Genomic DNA, 20,438 nt, shown 5'->3' with positions numbered 1-20,438 from the left:
AAAAATTGAGCTAACAAACTATTTCTAAAATAAAACTTTATAATAGTTTAGTATGCTATATAGAAGTGTATCTTCCATTTTAATAACCTTCAGGAAAATAAATTATTGCTGGTCTCCTTAGGTTCCTTTAATATAGTATTTACTTTGTTATCATATACTAGACTATAGAGGCTTTTGTTCTCATGAGAATTACTCATATTGATTATTGACACATTAGAAATGAAATTGTCAATGTTATTTTGCATTAGAGTCTTGTGATATGCCTGTATTTGAGAATGCTGCAACCAAGATTAATAGCACATGGTTTAAACTCAATGACAAATTAGACTATGAATGTCATGTTGGATATGAAAATGAAAATAAACACACCAAAGGCTCTATAACATGTACTCATTATGGATGGTCTGCTATACCCTCATGTTATGGTGAGTACTATGTTCTCTGGAATATTTTTTAAAATAAAAATGAATGTTTATGTTATTAAAATTGAATTTCCTAGAATCTTCCTTATGATTTTATGTAATCTAAGAAAAAGGACTGTTTTCAAAGTCATTGATGTTAATATTTGCATTTATTATTTCATTATATTAATTTATTTATTTATTCTGTGTGTGTACCTGCATACTCAAGTGTGTTGATAGAGTTGTGTATACTACACATGTAGGTGACAGAGAACCTGTGAGAGTCAGGTCTTTTTTTTCATTATGTAGGTCTGAGGGATTGAACTCAGGCCTCCAGGCTTAGAGGCAAGCACTTTCACTGACTGAGCCATCTTTCTGGTCTGATACTATGTTTTAAAGTAATATATTTGTCAGTTGTATATGGCACTAGATTATCATTCTAGCAATTAGGATCCTGGATTAAGAGATTTTAAGTTTGAGAGTCTATTGGGCTACATACTAATTTCTGTTTCCAAAAGCAAAGAACACAAAAACATCATTAAATTAATGATTCCTTTGTGTGGCCTGGGTATATCATGGCCAGAACATTGGCCAATCCAGAGATGGCTGTTTCCTTTAAGGCTACCTCCTTAGCAGCCTGGTCATCCAGGTTGTTACCTCTAGCCATTGGTATTCTTTCTTTTTGGTGCCCTGGGCAATGAATGATTGGTAGGATTTTTTATAACCAGAGAGGACTTTAAGGACTTGTAGAATTTCATCTTTTTTTTTTAATATTTCTTTTTTCTGCTGTTAGGAGCCCTTGTTCCTGATAAATGGCTCCATGGATATGAGCAGTTGCAAATGCATTCCTAGCTGTCCCTGTTATTAGCCAGACCTTTTCCTGTGATGAGGACCTGTATTAATGTTATTAATTTGGCCCTTTGAGCTGAAGTGCCTGGAGGAAGAGACTTAGTCCAAATTACCTCCATTTCTGTAGTCACTGCTGCCCTTCCTCTCCCCTGACCCTCATGAATGAAGCTGCTTCTGTCCATAAACCAGGTCTTCTCTGCCTCCAACAGAGAAGAGTCCCTCAAGTCAGGTCCTGTACTGTGTATCTGGGCCAGAAATTTGTCACATTAATAGAGTGGACAGTCAATGTAAGGATAGGGTAGGAGAGTCACATGATTCAGGGAGGTGGCTGGAAAATAACTCAGCCATGGTTGATTAGTAAAGTCTGATAATGAATCATGTAGGCATTACTGAGCCATCAATCAAAAGGCTGCTTGTGTATACTTCAATTGCATGGGTGAGGTGGGGGGAGTAATCACTATCAAATTCTGTCCCAAAGTTAATTTATATGCATCTTTAACCAGCAGTTTTGTGGCTACAATAATACACAGGCAAGGTGGCCATTCTGCTGCCACTGGGTCCAGTTTCTTTGATAAATAAGCCTCTGGCCATTTCCATGGTCCCAGCGTTTGGGTCAAAACCCCTTTAGCTGTTCCTCCTCCAGCAATCTGTTGAAGCTTGGCATTTCTTCTCTTTTGGATCCAAGACTTGGTTGGCTACAAGGATTCTAACTAAATCTCCATTCAATTCCTTTCTTGTCTTAATCTGTAGTCTTCTGCACTCTCTCTGCAACTTCCACTAGATCCCTCAATGACTTTTTGATTAATCTTTCCTTGCCTCTGTATCTTCTTCCTCATATCCAGAGCTAACTGATTGATAAAAGTCATGGCAACTAGTGCCGCAATTCTCTGTTTTATCAGGCTTTATGTGTGCATAACCAATTCAAGAAATGCCTCTGGATATTTATCAATTTTCTGACTAATATCATATCTAAACATTGGCCAAATTATTGTTGAGACCTGATGAAAGAGCTTGGTGGTAAATCTGGAGATGTTTCCTATTTTGCCATGTGAAAATGCCAGTCTGGGTTAGCCTGTAGGTCCAGGAACCAGAACCTCTCTCTGGTGAAGAGATCCCGCAAGAGCTTTGAATAGATAGGAGGCTGCACTGAGTGCTCTGAAAGGAAATGGATGTTGCTTCTCAGTGGGCTGAGTGTAACAAGATAGTGTAAGTGGAGACCCTCTCCTTACAACTCAGAGACTACGCCTGTTCAGACAGGGAGCAAGCACTTCTTCTGGCAAGAAAGATAGCCATTTACTGAGCAAAATGAGTGACCAGGAGACTGTTCCAAGCACTGGTGGGGGATACATCTGCCGACCCGGGGCATCTCCTGTCCAGTCTGTCCAGGTGTAGAGCTCTGTTTTCTGGGAACTCACTTACCAACTTAGGGAAAGCCTGGTTAGGGCCTCAGGAGGCCCCAGCCTTTAAACTTTCTAGCGGCCTTGGATACCAGTGTGCTCTGTGCCTGAACTAGGCAGAAGAGGAGAGGAAGGTGGATAAGCCTATGTGAGGTGTCATAAAACATAGAGCCAGTCCTGAGGGAAAAAAAGGAATCACCAAGAAGTTGCTAGAATTGAACTCAAGATCTCTGGAAGAGAAGTCAGTACTCTTAACCTCCGAGCCATATTTTTAACCCTAAATCTGATTCCAGCAGGAAAAGTGGTGGGGCTGGAGCTGGCCCCTGTTGTTCCTTGTCACCCTATGGCTGTTCCTAAAAAAAAAAAAAAGCATTAGCAGGGATAAAAGGGAAGACTTTTGAAACACTTTATCCTCTACTGCTGACACCATGGGGAGATGAAAGGTCCCCCTCCAGTGACCCTCCAACATCCATAGCCAGCCCCTCCAAGTTGCAATAAGTCATCCTTAGCCCTCACTTTCTTAAAATGGTCAGAATAAGTTTAAGGTGAGAAACAGTGTGTCCCATGACATCCATCACAGTCTGATACAAATAAAGACCAAACAACACAAGAAACAGAATAGACAGGAACAAAACAGCCATCCCATGACTGAAAACAAAGGTGAATCCAAAAACTCAGATTCACAGATTCAGAGATTGCTGCTTCAGAAACTGAAAGCAGCAAAGGGAGGTAAACAACTGACTGTGAATCTGTTTCCACCAAAAATTCCTCCAACTGACAGGTGGATACCTCATTTACCCTGGAGTCAGAAACTCCTTCCTTACTCCCATGGCTGTGACACTCCAGCACGTTTGCTTTTATGACCCGACCCGCTAGTTATTTCATGGGAGCAAGGAGGACCGTAACCTGATAGAAGAACCGGTGAGAGAGAGAAAGGACTCAAGGAAGCAATTGCTTGTCAAGAGTCGTATATTTGGGCGCAAAGCGCATTTTTATACCATAGTTTGTAAAGGGAGGAGTAAAAGGGATCCAGGTGTTGGAAAAGTACAGAATCTTCTCAGCCTGTGCCCTGAAACAATGGTGGTCTAACTGCTTCTCTCAGAAGACACGGTACACTGCTTATAGAACAATCTGTAGCTACCAAGCCAGGTCTTGTAGTCGCCAAGCAGGATATGGCTGTTAGGGAGTATAGTGGGAGGTGGTCTGAGAAAGGCAAGGAGTAAGGTAGGTAGGGGGCTGGGACCCTGGCTTCTGACACATTTAGATAATTCTTGCTGCTTATACAAACACCTCAAGGCTCTTTAACACACAAAAAAGCAAGATCAGACACAGACAATACACCAAGACACTGAAACCAGCCACATCAGACCCTTCGGATTGGTTACTTGCCAGTCCAGCAACTGTTGTGCCTAGATTGCAAAAACCCCAAACTGACCACCAAGAATCTCAACTCCAATACAAGCACATGAGAGTTTTTATTCAAGGTTGAGCCACAAACTTTCCTGATGGAATAGGAAGGAGAATGACACTTGAGTCTAGGAGCTTAGGTTTTATATAGGGAAAACATGCAAGCTGGAGCTTTTAAGCCCTGGCGATACATGATTGGGCAAATTCATAAAAGAATGTTAACCTTCAAACTGATATCATCAAGGAGAGACCACATATCTAAAAAAGGGCATCTTGTCCTGGGAATGGTTCATGTTTTCTTAACTTTTCTTGTTATTGTGACCAGCTTTTCTTATGTTGCAAGCTGACCACAGCTGTTATGTCTGCTTTCAACTGGTGGGAGTGCTTGGTGGTCTCTTTCCCAGAGCCCAAGAGTGGGGACCATATAACTTCAAGGACATCAGCTTTCTGCAAGGACAGAAGCTTAAAATAGAGTGTAGAGGACAAGATGCAATCTGTCCTGCTCTTTTTTAGCTTCTTCACAGTTTTATTAAGGTTGTCTTCAGAAATAGGGCTGAGGAGTTTCTTATAGGAGAATAAGTGACTTAAAGACATTGCATCACCATAACCCACAGGTTATGGCTGACAGCTCACAAAAACACAGTGGAGCATATTACATAGCTTGTAGGCAGCACAATAGGTTGAAGAGTGTCTCTTCCATGTGACTCAGCTGTGTAAGCACATTCCAGGTGCTGAGTAGGGTCCTGCTTCTTCTGGGAAGAAGTTTATATGATCCTCTCCTCCTCCTCCTCCTCCTCTTCCTCCTCCTCTTCCTCCTCCTCTTCTTCCTCTTCTTCCTCCTCCTCCTCTTCCTCCTCCTCTTCCTCCTCCTCTTCCTCCTCCTCCTCTTCCTCCTCCTCCTCTTCCTCCTCCTCCTCTTCCTCCTCCTCCTCCACTTCCACTTCTGCTTCTTCTTCATTGAATTTAGGGTGATCTGAGTTCCTTCCTTGCAGCTTTGCTTCTCTGAGGGACTCTCAGTCTCTTTTTTTACTCTGGAAGGGAAGGGCCTGATGAATCTGCTCAGTTTCAGTGAGTTCCTGAAGCTATTTTGAGTTGTTTACCTCCCTGCTTGAGGAGCTTCCCTGAAGGAAGGAGTATTTCAATCTCAAGGAATCTGTTACCCAACAAATTCCTATGGACTTTCAATGTCTCTAGGCCTGACAGAAAAATGTGAATCGGAGGATAGGAAATGGAGTGACTGAGACAACAGTGCAAACTGATATGATCAGACAGTGTAGTGTTATATTCCAAATTTAATGAAGATTAATGACAATGTGAGCACACAGATAGGAATCTTTCAGCACAGTTTAAGTCTCCAAAAGCTGAATAAACCTTGATGTTCTTGAGTGTTCTGGCATCAAAAATACATGGTAGAACTGACCACCATCTAGGTTTCTTTCAAATGTTCTGGGAATTTCTCATTGTTAGGAGATGTGACCAAACTAGTATTATCAAGTCCCCTGAGTAGTATTTACTACAAAAGTTAAAGAGCAATAAACATAAGAAAATAAATCGATACATTTCCATATGAGAGCACTAAAGTAAGTCTTTCAGACAAAGAGAAACATTTCTTTTTTAGTGTTTGCCAGCTCACGCTGATCTTTAATACACATCTCACAGGTTATGGCCTCTGTGAATTGCTTCTTCCCCTTCCCTGCAATAAATTCAGTGGAGCCAAATTAAAACGTAAAAGGTATCTTCAGTCCCTTGATGCCCCAACATAGGGGAATGCTAGAGCAGTGAGGTGAAAGTAGGTGAGTAGGTAGAGGAGCATCCTCATAGGGAAAAGGGGGAGGTGGAAAGTGAGAGGTGAGGGGGATGTGATGGGGGTTTTTGGAGGGGTAATCAGGAAAGAAGATCTCATTTGTAATGTAAACAAATAAATCATTAGTGAAACAAATAAACAAACACATATGTTGTTCCAAAATGAAAAGGAGAAAGTAAAAAGATTTATTCAGGGAATAGTTTTTTCAAGGTGAGTTCATGGTCTCTCCATGGGAGGTCCATGAAGTCACCCAGATAGGTTGAGTTAAGGGCCTTTTGTAGGAGAGTGGAATGAGGCAGTAGCATGCTTGATAAAGTATTAGGGTCCTGCAGGCATGTCCTGAGTCCAGTGGTCATTTTGAAATCCAGAACTAAGTGTCTGCTTTGTCCATTGTTTTGAGAGAGCTTTTGTAAGCATAATCTTCTGGCTGGAATATATTCTGTTCACAGGCTTCTGCAAATGCCTACTTCTGGGGTGTACATACACGGACATGTACGCACGAACACACACACACACACACACACACACACAGAAATAGGACAGACATGATTTCTGGTCTGATTCACTCTATATAAATATAATAGCTGGGTTTGATAGAGGAGTGAATTTTTTTCACTTTGAGACAGAGTATTATGGTATATTTATTAAATAATTTGTATAAAAGAAGAAAAACCACATACACAGTTATAGAGCAAATAAAAAAATAGTTATAGATGGTTATATTGTGGCTTTCAAATCCACTATGAAAGAGAACAGACTTAGGCTCAATTCAAGTTGAGATTAAATGAATTTATTCTTCCTTCTAGCAGCACAGAAGGGGGCTAAAGGGGGTTTTACAAAATTGGATACCAAAAGGTGTGCATTACAATTATCTATGGAATCTACAGCTGGACAAAAAAAAGTGTTTTACTCCCCTCTACTGTTCTTTTTTACTGTTGTATGCTAATAAGACCACTCCATCCTTGTCCCACAAAGGCAAAAGTAAAACAGTTAATTATCTTACAATAGGAATTCCAGTAACCCAAACTTCTTTTCTTTTGTTTTCTTTACTTTTGTTTACTTTTCTTTCTATTTATTCTTCTTTTACAATATCTCCCAACTGCAGCCTCGCTTCCCTCAACAGTTCCCAGTTCCCACCTTTCCTTCTCCACCAGATGCATTACTCTTCCCTTTCCCTTCAGAGAAGAGCAAGCTTCTCATGGCTATCAACCAAACATGACAAAATGAGATGCAATAAGACTAGTCACAAACCCTCATTCCAAGGCTTGATTAAGCAACCAAGTGGGATAATGGTCTCAAGAGCAGGCAAAACAATTAGAGACAATCCTCCCACCCCTTCCCACTTTTAGGAGTCCCACAAAATGCCCAAGCTAAACAACAGTATGTATGTAAAGGACCTAGCAAAGATGCATTCAGGCTCTTTGATTGCAGCTCTAGTCTCTGTAACCCCTATGAGTCCTGCTTAGTTGATTCTGTGGACCATATTTTCCTGCTGTCCCCAATGTACCCAGAAAATTCATGCTGTTCCCATTTCCCAGGGTGATCTCCTTCTTACTTACCCCCCTTCTTACATAGGCTCCCTTGGTCTGTTGACTGCAGCATGATTATCCTTTACTTAATCTCTAATAACTATTTATGAGTACATATCATTTTTGTCTTTCCAGGTCTGGTTGACTCACTCATGGTGGTTTTTTTCTTCTAGTTCCATCATTTGCCTGTAAATTTCACAATGGCATTTTTCTAACCACTTGAGAAATATATCATTGTATAAATGTACCAAATTTATATGCATTCTTCAGTTGAGGAACCTTTAGGTTTCTAAGCCATCCAACCTCTGGTTGCTGGCCATCCAGGTAGTGTCAGACATGGCTCTCTCTCACTGCCTGTGTCTTAAACTGTACCAATCATTGGCTGGCCAATCCTACAAGTTCTAGAGCCACATCTTGCAGGCAGGACAAATAGTAGGTTGAAGATTTTGTGGATGAGTTGGTGTCCCAATTCCCTTATTGGTAATCTTTCCTGGTTAGAGAAGATGTCTGGTTCAGGTTCTTTAAATCCCACTACTAGGAGACTTTACCAGGCTTATCCTAACGATTCCTTGGAGTTTTCTTTGCACTAAGTTTTGGTCTTGCCCAGAAATGCCCCAAATTCTAGTCATCTCCTCCAATACTTTTTCACTCCACCCCACCCGATTCTTCCTCTTGCCATCCCTTTAGTTTTGAAAGTAACAATTATTCTTTCTGAATGATGCTAACTGAAAATTGTGACTTTTAATTTATACATTAGAAGAAGGGAGATTTTAAGGCAGGAATTATTTATTTATTTACTTATTTTTAGTAACACTCTACAATGTCAAAAATTGAAGAAAATTTTTATCATACTGGAGAATGTTGTATACTCTTAATTTGCATCAATATAATTGACATTAAATTATTAATTAGAACTAGAAGTATAACAAATGGTTTAATGTAAAGGTTTTGCACATGTTTCTTATGTTCTTTTTAATTGTAAAATATACTAACTATATTTTCCTAACTTCAGATACATTAGAAATTATTTTATATATTTTACTTTCCCATTATATTAAACTGAAATGATTTTAATATGTGACTTAGATATTGTATGACACTAATTTTAAATCTGAGGAAAAGAATTTTGTGTTGTAGTATAGGGAAGTTATTACTTTAATATTAATATTTACTCACAGCTAATCAGATCCAGTGAAAATAAGTTTTTTTTAAATCAGTTTTGAACACTTTCTTATATTTCTTAGAGACTATCATACTGATTTAGAGGCTATATTAATGCTAGTATGCAACGTTTTTCATAAGGAGGAGGGTTACTGCACCTTCCTTGTGAATGTGAAAGATAAACATGAGAAAGATAAACCTACTTATTGATGATTAATGATATATTCTAATTATCTTACTTTTCAAGAAAGAGAATGCAGCATTCCTATATTAGACCCAAGCTTACTTGTTTATCCCAATAAAGAAAAATATACAATTGGAGATTTGTTGAAATTCTCATGCCGAACAGGACACAGAGTTGGACCAGGTTCAGTGCAATGCTATCACTTTGGATGGTCCCCTAGTTTCCCTACATGCAAAGGTCAGTATCTATTTTACATTTGATGAATTAGGATCAGAAGTTTAATTTTTATCTTTTAATATTCCCCAATCATCTAATATGTCTATAATATAAAAATGTTCAGAGAATTTGACATCCATAAAGGACATGTATTTTGTGGCTAATACAAAGCCACACATTTATGAGGCTACTAACAAGCTAACGTGTTCCTTTAAATGTGTTATAAATGTATTCATACATGCAGACATGATAGCTGAGACTGAAGAAATTTCTTTCATTTTCTCTACATTACCAATAGTGCTGTTTTTTTTTTAAAATAGCATAGGCCTTCCCTCAAATTGAAAAGAGTATGTTCAAACATGTAAAAGCAGATTTTACTTAATTCAATACCAGGTATTAAACAAATTAAAATAGTCACTAGGTACAATGCTGATTTTTTTTTTTTACAAAATGATAACTGTATAATAAAATAGTACCAGTCAATGTGAAAATCATTATAATCAACACAACAATTACTGAATGATTTGCATGTGTCTTCAAGGTGTCACTTTTACCAAAAATTCTTCCACCTTTAAAACACCTGCAATCGTATTTCAACAGGTATATTACAGTTATGAAATGTAAATCTAGTGTAAATACTATTGATTTAGAAAAGTATTATTAAAAGTGATATAGCAAATAAATTAAAATTTTCTACATTTGCTAAAATTTTAGACTGTATGATGGACATTTTCATTTATAGTTATACAGTATTTCTACAGTAGGTCAAGTAGAATCATGTACACAACCTCTTGAAGTTCTTAATGGGGAAATTAAGGGAACAAAGAAAGTTGAGTACAGCCATGGTGATGTGGTGGAATATGATTGCAAACCTAGATTTCTACTGAAGGGACCCAATAAAATTCAGTGTGTTGATGGGAAGTGGACAACTTTGCCTATATGTGTTGGTAAGTAAAAATATTAATAATTCAAAGCTATTTTGTATTTGAAGTGGTACTTGATCATGAATACATTTTTGTGAAACATTTACAGAGGAGGAGAGAACATGTGGAGACATTCCTGAAATTGAGCATGGCTCTGTCCAGTTTTCTGTCCCTCCCTATCACCATGGAGTTTCAGTGGAGTTCACTTGTGCAGAAACCTTCACAATGATTGGACAGGGGTCAGTTTCTTGCATTAGTGGAAGGTGGACCCAGCTTCCTCAATGTGTTGGTAAGTATGTGTCCATAAAATGGATACTTTATAAAGTTTAATATTTGTATTAATAGAAACATTAATATTTGTAGAAATATTTACTACTGTATACTTTTGAAGTTAGTAGTCTTTCTGGAAATATCTAGTGTTAAATAATATGAATTCAAATTTCATAGTATATAATTTTATATATGTCTACAGATGAACATAAATCATTAATATAACTTATAAAAGCTTATTTATTACCTTAAGATAAATCTAGTTGTTAATTATAAAATTTGATGTGACTGAAATGTGAAGATTAACACATAAGAAGATATGACTATAATAATACAAAATTATCATTGTTGTTATTGTATGAGACTTTCCTCTCAGATCTTGGAAAGCTAAGAAATAAAGTCTACTAATAATCCATTTCCTACTCACATAACAAACTGTCTTCCCTAAGCACATGTATAATACTTGTGTTTATTTCATCAGCTGCATTCTAAAGTCAATGTGCTGGGACTGGGACCATCTGCCCTGTCATCAGTGTAGAACGCAGAGATTGGATTGGATGGGAAACATTATCCCATATATCAATTCTGCACCGATTCCACATGTTATTTTGGTGATTCAATCCTAATAAGTAGTTGAAAGCATCTTGGTGTCTACATTCTATTTTCTCTGAAATGGAAGGTTGTTTTTTGTTGTTGTTGTTGTTGTTTTTCTTTTTGTTTTGTTTTGGGGTTTTTTTGGGTTTTTTGTTTGTTTGTTTGTTTGTTTGTTTTTTAGAGTGATCTTGGTCATTCTTTCAACATGGTCCCTGATGTCCAGCTTTACTATTTATTAAAGTTTCGGGTGTTTGTTAATGCTAAAGAAACATGGAGCTCCTTTGGAAAGAACAACTATACTTGTGTGTTTAACGATATGTTCTCAATGCCCAGACACCCAAACTTATAACAGTTTGACATGTAAATGAATACCTTTGCTGCGTATTAATCCTAACGAATTTTTGCTCAACAAACACATTTTGTCAAACCCATCTTCATCATTGCTTTACAACTGTTTAATAAATAATTTCATATGGAGAAAGATCAGATATAACATCATATAAAAAACTGAACTCTTTATTTAATAGTATTCTATACTTATTTTTTTCTATGCTCTATTCTACTTTATTATTTGTTCACATATCAGAGGTTTAGTTTGGTTAATCTGCCTATAGCCACCTTAATATGACTCTCTACAGTTATGTTTTCCTGGGCTCCAAAGTTAATGTCATAATTCAAATATGTTTACCATGACACTATAAATTACTTTTCTCCATATCCTTAGCTTTCTCCTGATAAATAATAGATTCAGAAGCAAATCAACCCCATAGTCACCATGCCCCTTTGACCTTCTTCTTTTTCCTTCACAGCACATCACTTTTTGTCTTTTTGTGGAGCAATCTTTAGGAAGGGGCTAATTCTCAGGAGTCTTTACTGTTTTCCTTACTCTTGTCAACATTTTAAATGATACACAACCTTTGTCTAATAATTTACTTTCATTTGCACTATTTTCATTTAAACCTAGATTTCAAGCTATTAATGAATGTTGTCTAAGACCTGTACTGAAATGTTGAGTTCTAAAAGAACTCTCATTTTCACCAAGAGATTAAAATATATAACATATTTAAAAGCCCATATATAGTCCTAACACAACCAGAAAAACATTATTATAACTTAATATTGCTATGTTATAGAATAACCTGGAATATGAAAGTATTTCTTATAGACTTGTGTGAAGGGAATATAAAGGAGACAGGTGGTGACTACAAGCATTTGATTTCTTACACCAATTCTCTCATAAAATACTTTGAAATATTTGTATTCTACACATTACAGATGTTCTTTTTCTTGTGTCACATCTATCAAAAAATGGAAACATAGAATACAAAATCTCTATATCCTATAAACATATTTTTATTTTAATATTTTTAACATTTTAACATTATGAAAAATGGGAGAGTAATGAAATTGGACATTTTCACAGCTTGTAAAGCTATGACCAGAGTTGGTCATGTCATAATCATTTTATAGGTAGAGCATCTGAGACAGAGATTTTTTTAATGCTTTTGTAGTTGCCTAGTACCCAAGTCCCTTCATGGCACAAACTGTGTCTGAGACATAAAAGAATGGACATGATATGTAGTTCCCACACCATAGGCCACTTCCACATGGTGAGTTGGAACATTTTGGTTTGCAGAATTTTTAGTACTAAGTTTCATTGTACATCTACTGTATAAATATTTTAATGTAATAGTTCACTCACTTCTTATAAGTGTTTTTACTTTTTGTGGAAATATTATCATATAGCAACAAATAAACTGGAGAAGTGTAAAGCACTGAAGTCAACTGACATAGAGGCAATTCACCCAAATAAGAATGAACTTAATCATAACTCTAGCATGAGTTATAAATGTAGAGGAAAACAAGATTATGAAATCTCAATTTGCATCAATGGAAGATGGGATCCTGAACCAAACTGTGCAAGTAAGCTCTTTTTGGCACTGTCTTTTCATGAGTGTTCTAGCCTTTTCTCAACTATAGCAGTAATAATGTCTTTATTTCCTTAATAAAACTTTCCTAGATTTTTTTGTGTAAAGTTTGTATTTATATTATTTTTACATCTTCCTCTTCCCACTCCAGTTCAACTCCTCTTGTATCCCTCCAATTTCATATCCAGTTTATGATCTCTTCCTGATGTATGTGTGTAAGTATACATACATATATGAATAATATATACAAATAAAACTTGTATATATAAATTAAACCTGATAAGTCCATTCAGTGTTTGTCCTGTGTGTATGTGCTCAGAACTAAGTGCATTGGATTGGATAACTTATATATTTGCTCTCTCATCCAGAGAGAAGACTAGACAGCCATTAATTGCCTGTAGCTCTTCATTTTAGAAAATGGTCATGTAGCATTTTTCCTGTATATACTAGTTTCTCAGTTGTTATTGTCATCATGAATATCTTGTTAGGTGACCACTCTTTTGAGATTTCATGATATCCTGCCCTATATGAAGATACTATCTTCTACCAAAATTTCTGGAAAAATACTTTTTAATCTAGGAGTTGATTTAACAATTACAGTGTTATGTTTGGTTTAGAACTGTAGAGTAAAGCATACAAACTAGATCAACATGGCTTTACCTATGAGTCATAATGGTCTTTTATTCTTAGAGCTCTACTACATATGATTATTTTATCACAACAAATATGCTATGCCATTCCTGTACCTATAATTAATCATCATGTCTTTCAGTATGACCGTGTGTTCTGTTAATATACCAATTTATTTAAGTCTTCTAACAATCAGCTTACCTGGAAAATTCTGATTTTTCACACCTTCTATTCCATGTCAGTTGGCAACAGAGTCATTCTACTACTATTTCTGCTTCCTATTTGTCTTTATCACTGTTGTTTTGGAGGCCCTGCCTCATTTGATATTTGAACTAAAGTTCACAGAAAGTATTTCCATGTTATTCCAAAATTAAACCTATTATGTGCATGTTAATGGAGTGCATGTGTTGTTCTGTAGTTGTCTCCATTATTTTATTTTTTCTGTTATCATTTTGGTTATAGTATCATGATAGTTATTTTTTTCTTTTATGAATAACTAGCCAGTTGTTCAAAGAATGTAGAGAAATGTATTTGCTACATACTGTTGATTTATTTCTAGTAATTCCACTTTACTTAAGCAGAAATATATAAAAGAATGGAATTATTAGTAACCATTAGTAACCATTAATGTTTTGAATAGGAGACATGATTTTGTAGTGATTTAGTGGAAAACTTGTCAGAAGAGCATTGATACCAGCACTACATTATCCTGATTATGAGCAATCAGTTTTCACATCTCTATCCAGTTCAGGTTAAACGGAATGTCCAGGGTAGTTGACACTTGGAATTACATAATACACACCACTTGTTATCATACTCCATAGTTTTATTAACCAAGAGTCAATCTTAAACTGATTATCAGTTGTGATGACTCAACTTATTTTCTATCTGGCAGAATTAACAATTTCCTAGGAAAAGTATTCTGAGCATGTCTGTAAGGACATTTCTAGTTTCGGTTACCTGAGGGAAAACAGCATAGGTGGCAGGATTTTATGGGCAGGGTTTCTGGCATAAATAAAAAGGGAAAGGTGACTGTGCATCCTGACTATAGATACAATATGATCAGCACCTTCTCATTTCTGCTGTCATTGCTTCCCTGTACGATGTGCTAACTTAAACTCTTCCTTCTTTTCTTCCATCCTTCCTTTCTTTGTTTCTTTCCTTCATTTCTCTTCTTCCTTCATTTTCTTCCTTCTTTCCCTCTATTTTCTTTCTTTCTTTTCTTCTTCCTTCTTCCTCTTTCCTAAGCTTCTTTTGTGAGGTATTTCATCACATTAATGAGAAAAGTCATTAGTATATTAAATAAATACAAGTAAAACTTTCAATAATCAATTTTTATTTATAAATTATTTCATGGGGATTTTTAATGTAATCCAACATATTAGATCACAAATATCCATAGACAGCTCTAGAGAAATATTTATGTAAGCTTAGTCTTAATATAACATATTTAAGTGTATAATTAAGCTAAATATTTTAAAGGATAGAAATGACTAAAGCAAGTTTTATAAAAATAATATAAAACTGCATTAAAATGAGAAAAATTTCAAAGAATCACTATATTAACAAGACTCATTGTATTAAATTGCTATACAAGTGAAATGTATGAAATATGGACAATTTTTACATTGTCATAACTAATTTACTATTTAATGAACATTACTACTTCAAAAATTTAAGATGCTGTATTTAGTAAAGAAGTATTATTTTTGATGTTTTCTAGGAAAAGAGAAAACATCCTGCCCTCCTCCACCACAGGTTCCAAATGCCCAAGTGATTGAAACCACAGTGAAATACTTGGATGGAGAAAAAGTATCTGTTCTTTGCCAAGACAATTACCTAACTCAGGACCCAGAAGAAATGGTGTGCAAAGATGGAAGGTGGCAGTCATTGCCACGTTGCATTGGTCAGTATATATGACTTTACAACATTAGAACTCAGGTGAAAGAATATGTATTGAAAGAGCATACTATAAAGATTTTGGACACATAATTCAAATAGTGTATTTTATTTTCTAAATGTAAGTTTTTACTTCTGCTTGACTATTTCATTTATGTTCTTCATGTAGAAAAAATTCCATGTTCCCAGCCCCCCAAAATAGAACATGGATCTATTAACTTACCCAGATTTTCAGTAGTAAGGAGAGATTCAATTGAGTCCAGCAGCCATGAACATGGAACTACATTCAGCTATGTCTGTGATGATGGTTTCAGGATATCTGAAGAGAATGTAGTAACCTGCTACATGGGAAAATGGAGCTCTCCACCTCGTTGTGTTGGTGAGAATAACATGAAAATTCAATAGTGGATATAAACAAGTCATTACCAATATTCTACTCTCATCCTAACCAGAAGAAAGAATAATTTAGATTGGCACCTATACACATTTATATATTTTAACCATACTGTAGATAAAAAAGTGGCTGCTGCAGAATGCAGAGAGTTCCTCTAGGACACGCTGTGTGTAGTTGGCTGGGAACACCCTGGGTTCCTCCAGCTGGAAGTTAGCCCCGGTGCTCACTAACTAAAGGCCTCTCCAAGATTCCTCACAGCACAACCCCAACACACGAAGAAGTCCTTGGGTTTCCAAAAACGGTTTATTGGCATGGCGGATGGTGGATGGATCTGGATGTGAGCCCCCAAAACCCAGGGCAGACCTGAGTTAAATAGGGAGGGGAAGAGGTGGAAGGGGCTAGGGAGGAATGCTGAATTGGCTCCACCCTCTGGCCGTCAGGATACTTCATTAATATGTAAATCTCTCTAGGGCCTGAGGCCTGTTTATCACACCCACCTGTGTATGTGACTGAAAGGTGAAGGTGGAATGGAGATTAGACCTTGTGGGAAAAAAAAACTCAATTGGGGAGGAAGTCCAGTGGCAGGGTCCCAAGGAGGTCTGGCAGCAGGGTCCTGGCGGGCTTCCCACATCGCTGGCTGGCGGAGGGTCTCACATTCAAGCAGCCGCCATAGGCTGGCTGGCAGCTGCATCAAGGAGGTTCCAGGGTACCAAAGGCTGGGAATCTGAAGGCAGGTGCAGGAAGGCCCAGGCAACCGGCAGAGTCTGGTTTTCCAAAAGTTTTATTGTTCATGGTGTAGTGAGTGGGTGTAGATGGTGCGTGTTCCCCCAAAAGCCAGGCTCCCCTGGATTTTATAGGGAGGGGGAAGAGCGGAGGGAATAACTTAATTAGCTATGCCCCCTGGACTTTAGATAACTCATTAATATTTTAATCTCTGGAGGTGAAGACCTTCTACCTGTGTGCTACATGATTGAAGGGCACAGGTAAAATGGAGTTACCTCGTCCAAGGCCTGACAAGACCTGATGTTAGGCTGGACACCATACATTTGTATTTGCATAATTCAATCTATGCTGCTTTAGTTGATTGTACTGTTTCTATTGAAATCTAGTTTCATTCTTGAATTTCTGTTTTTAAATATGATATATAGTCTAGAGACTTCATTTGCTCATGTGCATTGTATTGTTTGTTTTGCCACTGAGTAACAAGACAGTAATTTTAGGGGAAACAGCAGAAGAAAATAGATAAGAAACTATACATACACAAAGAGCCACTTTGTACACTCAGGAATCCCATAAAAATACTAACTTGAAAACCATTATATATATATATATATATATATATATATATATATATATATATATATCAGCATGCCAAGTACCTTACTGTACCAAAGATGCATACCTATGTAGGCACCAATGCAACTTTTCTATGTTCAGTGAGTTGCATAGGTGTTGTCTTTCACAGTGTAGTCTTGCCTTCTGGTTCTGGGGTGCAATCTATATTCTTGTCAACTGTGTTGTTTAGAGGTTCCATGTAACCCCTTTGTCATCCACTTAATTACATGTACCCTAATCTCAGTAATAAAAGTTTTATTGGTGACAGATATGTCCATCGGGGCTCTGTTTCCTAACATTTTTTGGTGATTCAATTTACATGTCACAGGTAAATGTTGGGATATAGACCTAAATTTATCCTGAGTGAGAAGACTCAGACTCAGACTCAGAAATACATACATGTCCATATTTGCTTATATGTAGATATTAGCTGTAAAGTCAATGAAAGCTAAGTTACAATTCATAAAACAATAGAGGTTAGGTATAGAGTAAGGGATTGGGGGCAAGGTACTGTCTCCTTGGGTTGGTGAAATAGAGTAGATAGTTATGGATGTCAGGAAGGGGAGACAAAAAACAGAATACAGAGAGGGACAGCAAAAGTTAAGGGTCATTTGAGGGATATAATATATAAAACCTAATACAAATATATATATATATATTTATATATATATATATAATTTGTATATATATATATATATATATATATATATATATATCCCATCATTTAGCTGTGACATTCATGATTTCAGTTTTTGTGTATAAATAAATGTAGCAAATTTTCTTTATCCATTCATCACATCAGGAATATATTTGGAATCTTATGCCATAATTAGATACTCAAGATGAGCAAATAGGTAATGATACTTCATTTGTTCTTTAGATAATTCATGTGTGGATCCACCACATGTGTCAGATTCTATTATAGTCACAAGGTCCAAGGCTAAATATCCATCTGGTGACAGAGTACGTTATGAATGTAATAAACCTTTTGAACTATTTGGGGAAATGGAAGTGATGTGTCAAAATGGGATTTGGACAGAACCACCACAATGCAAAGGTAGGGCATCATTTTCCCTAACGTTTATTTGACAACATAATTTAGTTATTGTACATTAGTGGAAATAAACTGACACAATTTTAAAAATAATTAAATTATTTTATTTATTTACATCCCAAAGTTGTCCCCTCCCAGTCCTGCCTCCCAGAGCTCTTTTTCTGAAGGCCCCTCTTCTTCACCCCTGAGAGGATGCCCCTTTCATCCCTCTTCCCTGGGTCTTCAATTCTACAAAGGATTAGGTGCATTCTCTCCCTCTGAGGCCAGAAAAGGGAGTTTCCTGCTAGATATGTGAAAGGAGCCTCTAACCAGCCGCTGTATGCTCTTTCGTTTTGTGGTTTACTCTCTGCAAGCTCAGAGGTGTCCAGGTTAGTTGACACTGTTGATATTCTTATGAAGGGTTTCTATCCTCTGTAGCTCCTTCAACCTACCTCCTAACTCTTTCATAGGGGTCAAATATATATATTTACATTTCAGTCCTTATCTGTCTCCCAGTCTCTGCCCTCTGACTGTTCTTCATCCCATACTTCCTCCCCATCTTCAAGAGGATATACTGTCTCCACCAGACCTCCTCACTTCCTGAGGCCTCAAGTCTCTCCAGGGTTAGTTAGGTGTATCATCTCTCACTGGGACCAGACCAGGCAGTCCTCTGCTGTATTTGTATTGGTGCCTCATATCAGCTGGTGCATGCTGTATAATTGGTTGCTCAGTGTCTGAGAGATCTTGGGGGTCCAGGTTATTTAAGACTGTTGGGCTTCCTATGAGGTCACCCTACCTCTCAGCTTCTCACAGCTTTTCCCTACTGAAACTACAGGGATTCCCTGTTTCTGTCCATTGGTTGAGTGTAAGTATCTGCATCTGACTCTTTCAGCTGTTTGTTGGGCCTCTTAGAAAGCAGCCATGCTAGACTCCCTTGAGCTGGATCCCAATTTGGGTCTCTCACTGAACCCCTTTCCCTCAGCATTTACTCCATTTTTGGCCCTGAAGTTCTTTTAGGCAGAAGCAATTCTGGGTCAGAGTATTTTGACTGTGGGATGGCAACCACATACCTACACTTGATGCTCTCTCTTTCTACCAGAGGTGGACACTACAAATTCCTCTCCCCACTGTAGAGTGTTTCAACTAATATCCTGCTTTTTGGAACCTAAGAGTCTCTCACCTCCCAGATCTCTGGAACTTTCTATAGGGTCTCCCCAACTCTTAACTCATGAGGATGCCTATTTTCATTTTTTTCTGGTGGCCCACAGTGATTCAGTCCTGCTTCACCCTGCCCCCCAATACCTGATCATGTTCACCTTTTCCTGTCTCCCACCCAGGTACCTCCCTCCCCCGACCCCCATAATTGCATTCTTCTCCTCTCTCTTGCAAGTGGGATGAGGCATTCTCACTTAGGCACTTTGGCTTGTTAACCTCCTTGAGGTCTGACGATTGTATCCTGGGTGTTCTGTACTTTTTTGGCTAATACCCACTTATTAGTGAGTACATACCATGCATGGACTTTTGGGTGTGAGTTACTTCATGCAGGATTATATTTTCTTTCTTTCTTTTTTCTTTCTTTTTTTTTCTTTTTCTTTCTTTTTCTGTTTTTTTCGAGACAGGGTTTCTCTGTGTAGCCCTGGCTGTCCTGGAACTCACTCTATAGACCAGGCTGGCCTCGAACTCAGAAATCCACCTGCCTCTGCCTCCCAAGTGCTGGGATTAAAGGTGTGTGTCACCACTGCCTGGCAGGGTTATATTTTCTAGTTCTATCTATTTTCCTGTAAAACTCAGGATGTCCTTGTTCTTGATAGCTGAGTAGTATTCCTTTGTGTAAATGAACCACATTTTCTCTATCCATTATTCTATTGTGGGACATCTGGGTTGTTTCCAACTCCTAGCTATCACAAATAAGACAACTATAAACATAATGGAACATGTGCCCCTGTGATATGTTGGGGCATCTTTTGGATATATGCCAAGAGTGATATAGCTGTATCTTCAAGTATATCTATTACTAATTTTCAGATGAATCTCCAGATTGATTTACAGACTCATTGTACCAGTTTGCAATCTCACAAGCAATGGAGGAGTGTTCCTCTTTCTCCACATCCTCGCCAACATGTGCTGATGAGATAACCTGAGGTTTTGATCTTCACCACTCTGATTGGTATAAGATGGAATCTCAGGATTAATGGTTTGATTTTAATTTCCCTGATGACTAAGGATTTTGGACATTTCTTTAAGTCCTTCTTGGCCACTCAAGATTTCTCTCTTGTAAATATTTTTGTTGAGTTCTATGTCCAATTTTTAAATTGAGTGGTTTGGTTTTTTTTTTGGTGGTTAGCTTCTGGAGTTCTTTATATATTTTGGGTATTAGCCCTTTATTGAATGTAGGGTTAGTGAAGATTTTTCCCAATCTGTATGTTGCTGATTGTTCTGTTGACTATATCCTTTGCAATATAGAAGCTTTTCAGTTTCATGAGG

The 20,438-nt window shown here is 37.3% G+C and overlaps 1 protein-coding gene across 9 annotated transcripts in view; it reads left to right on the top strand.

Annotated features, from left to right (window-relative positions):
- LOC117716004 (complement factor H-like) overlaps positions 1–20,438 on the top strand; it is an 84,702-nt gene that overhangs the window by 49,993 nt on the left and 14,271 nt on the right. For 7 of the 9 annotated variants that reach the window (XM_076941294.1, XM_076941291.1, XM_076941285.1 and 4 more), the window contains 8 exons: positions 249–425; positions 8,796–8,969; positions 9,710–9,895; positions 9,981–10,160; positions 12,482–12,658; positions 15,017–15,199; positions 15,362–15,571; positions 17,802–17,978. In XM_076941294.1, the coding sequence (XP_076797409.1) occupies positions 249–425; positions 8,796–8,969; positions 9,710–9,895; positions 9,981–10,160; positions 12,482–12,658; positions 15,017–15,199; positions 15,362–15,571; positions 17,802–17,978 (1,464 nt within the window). The remainder of the gene's footprint in view (positions 1–248; positions 426–8,795; positions 8,970–9,709; positions 9,896–9,980; positions 10,161–12,481; positions 12,659–15,016; positions 15,200–15,361; positions 15,572–17,801; positions 17,979–20,438) is intronic. The other 2 variants (XM_076941286.1, XM_076941293.1) reach the window with 2 other exon arrangements.

Source organism: Arvicanthis niloticus, chromosome 10 (assembly GCF_011762505.2).
Source record: "Arvicanthis niloticus isolate mArvNil1 chromosome 10, mArvNil1.pat.X, whole genome shotgun sequence".
In the NCBI taxonomy this organism is placed as follows: Eukaryota; Metazoa; Chordata; class Mammalia; order Rodentia; family Muridae; genus Arvicanthis; species Arvicanthis niloticus.
This window is presented reverse-complemented; position numbering and strand designations above follow the sequence as displayed.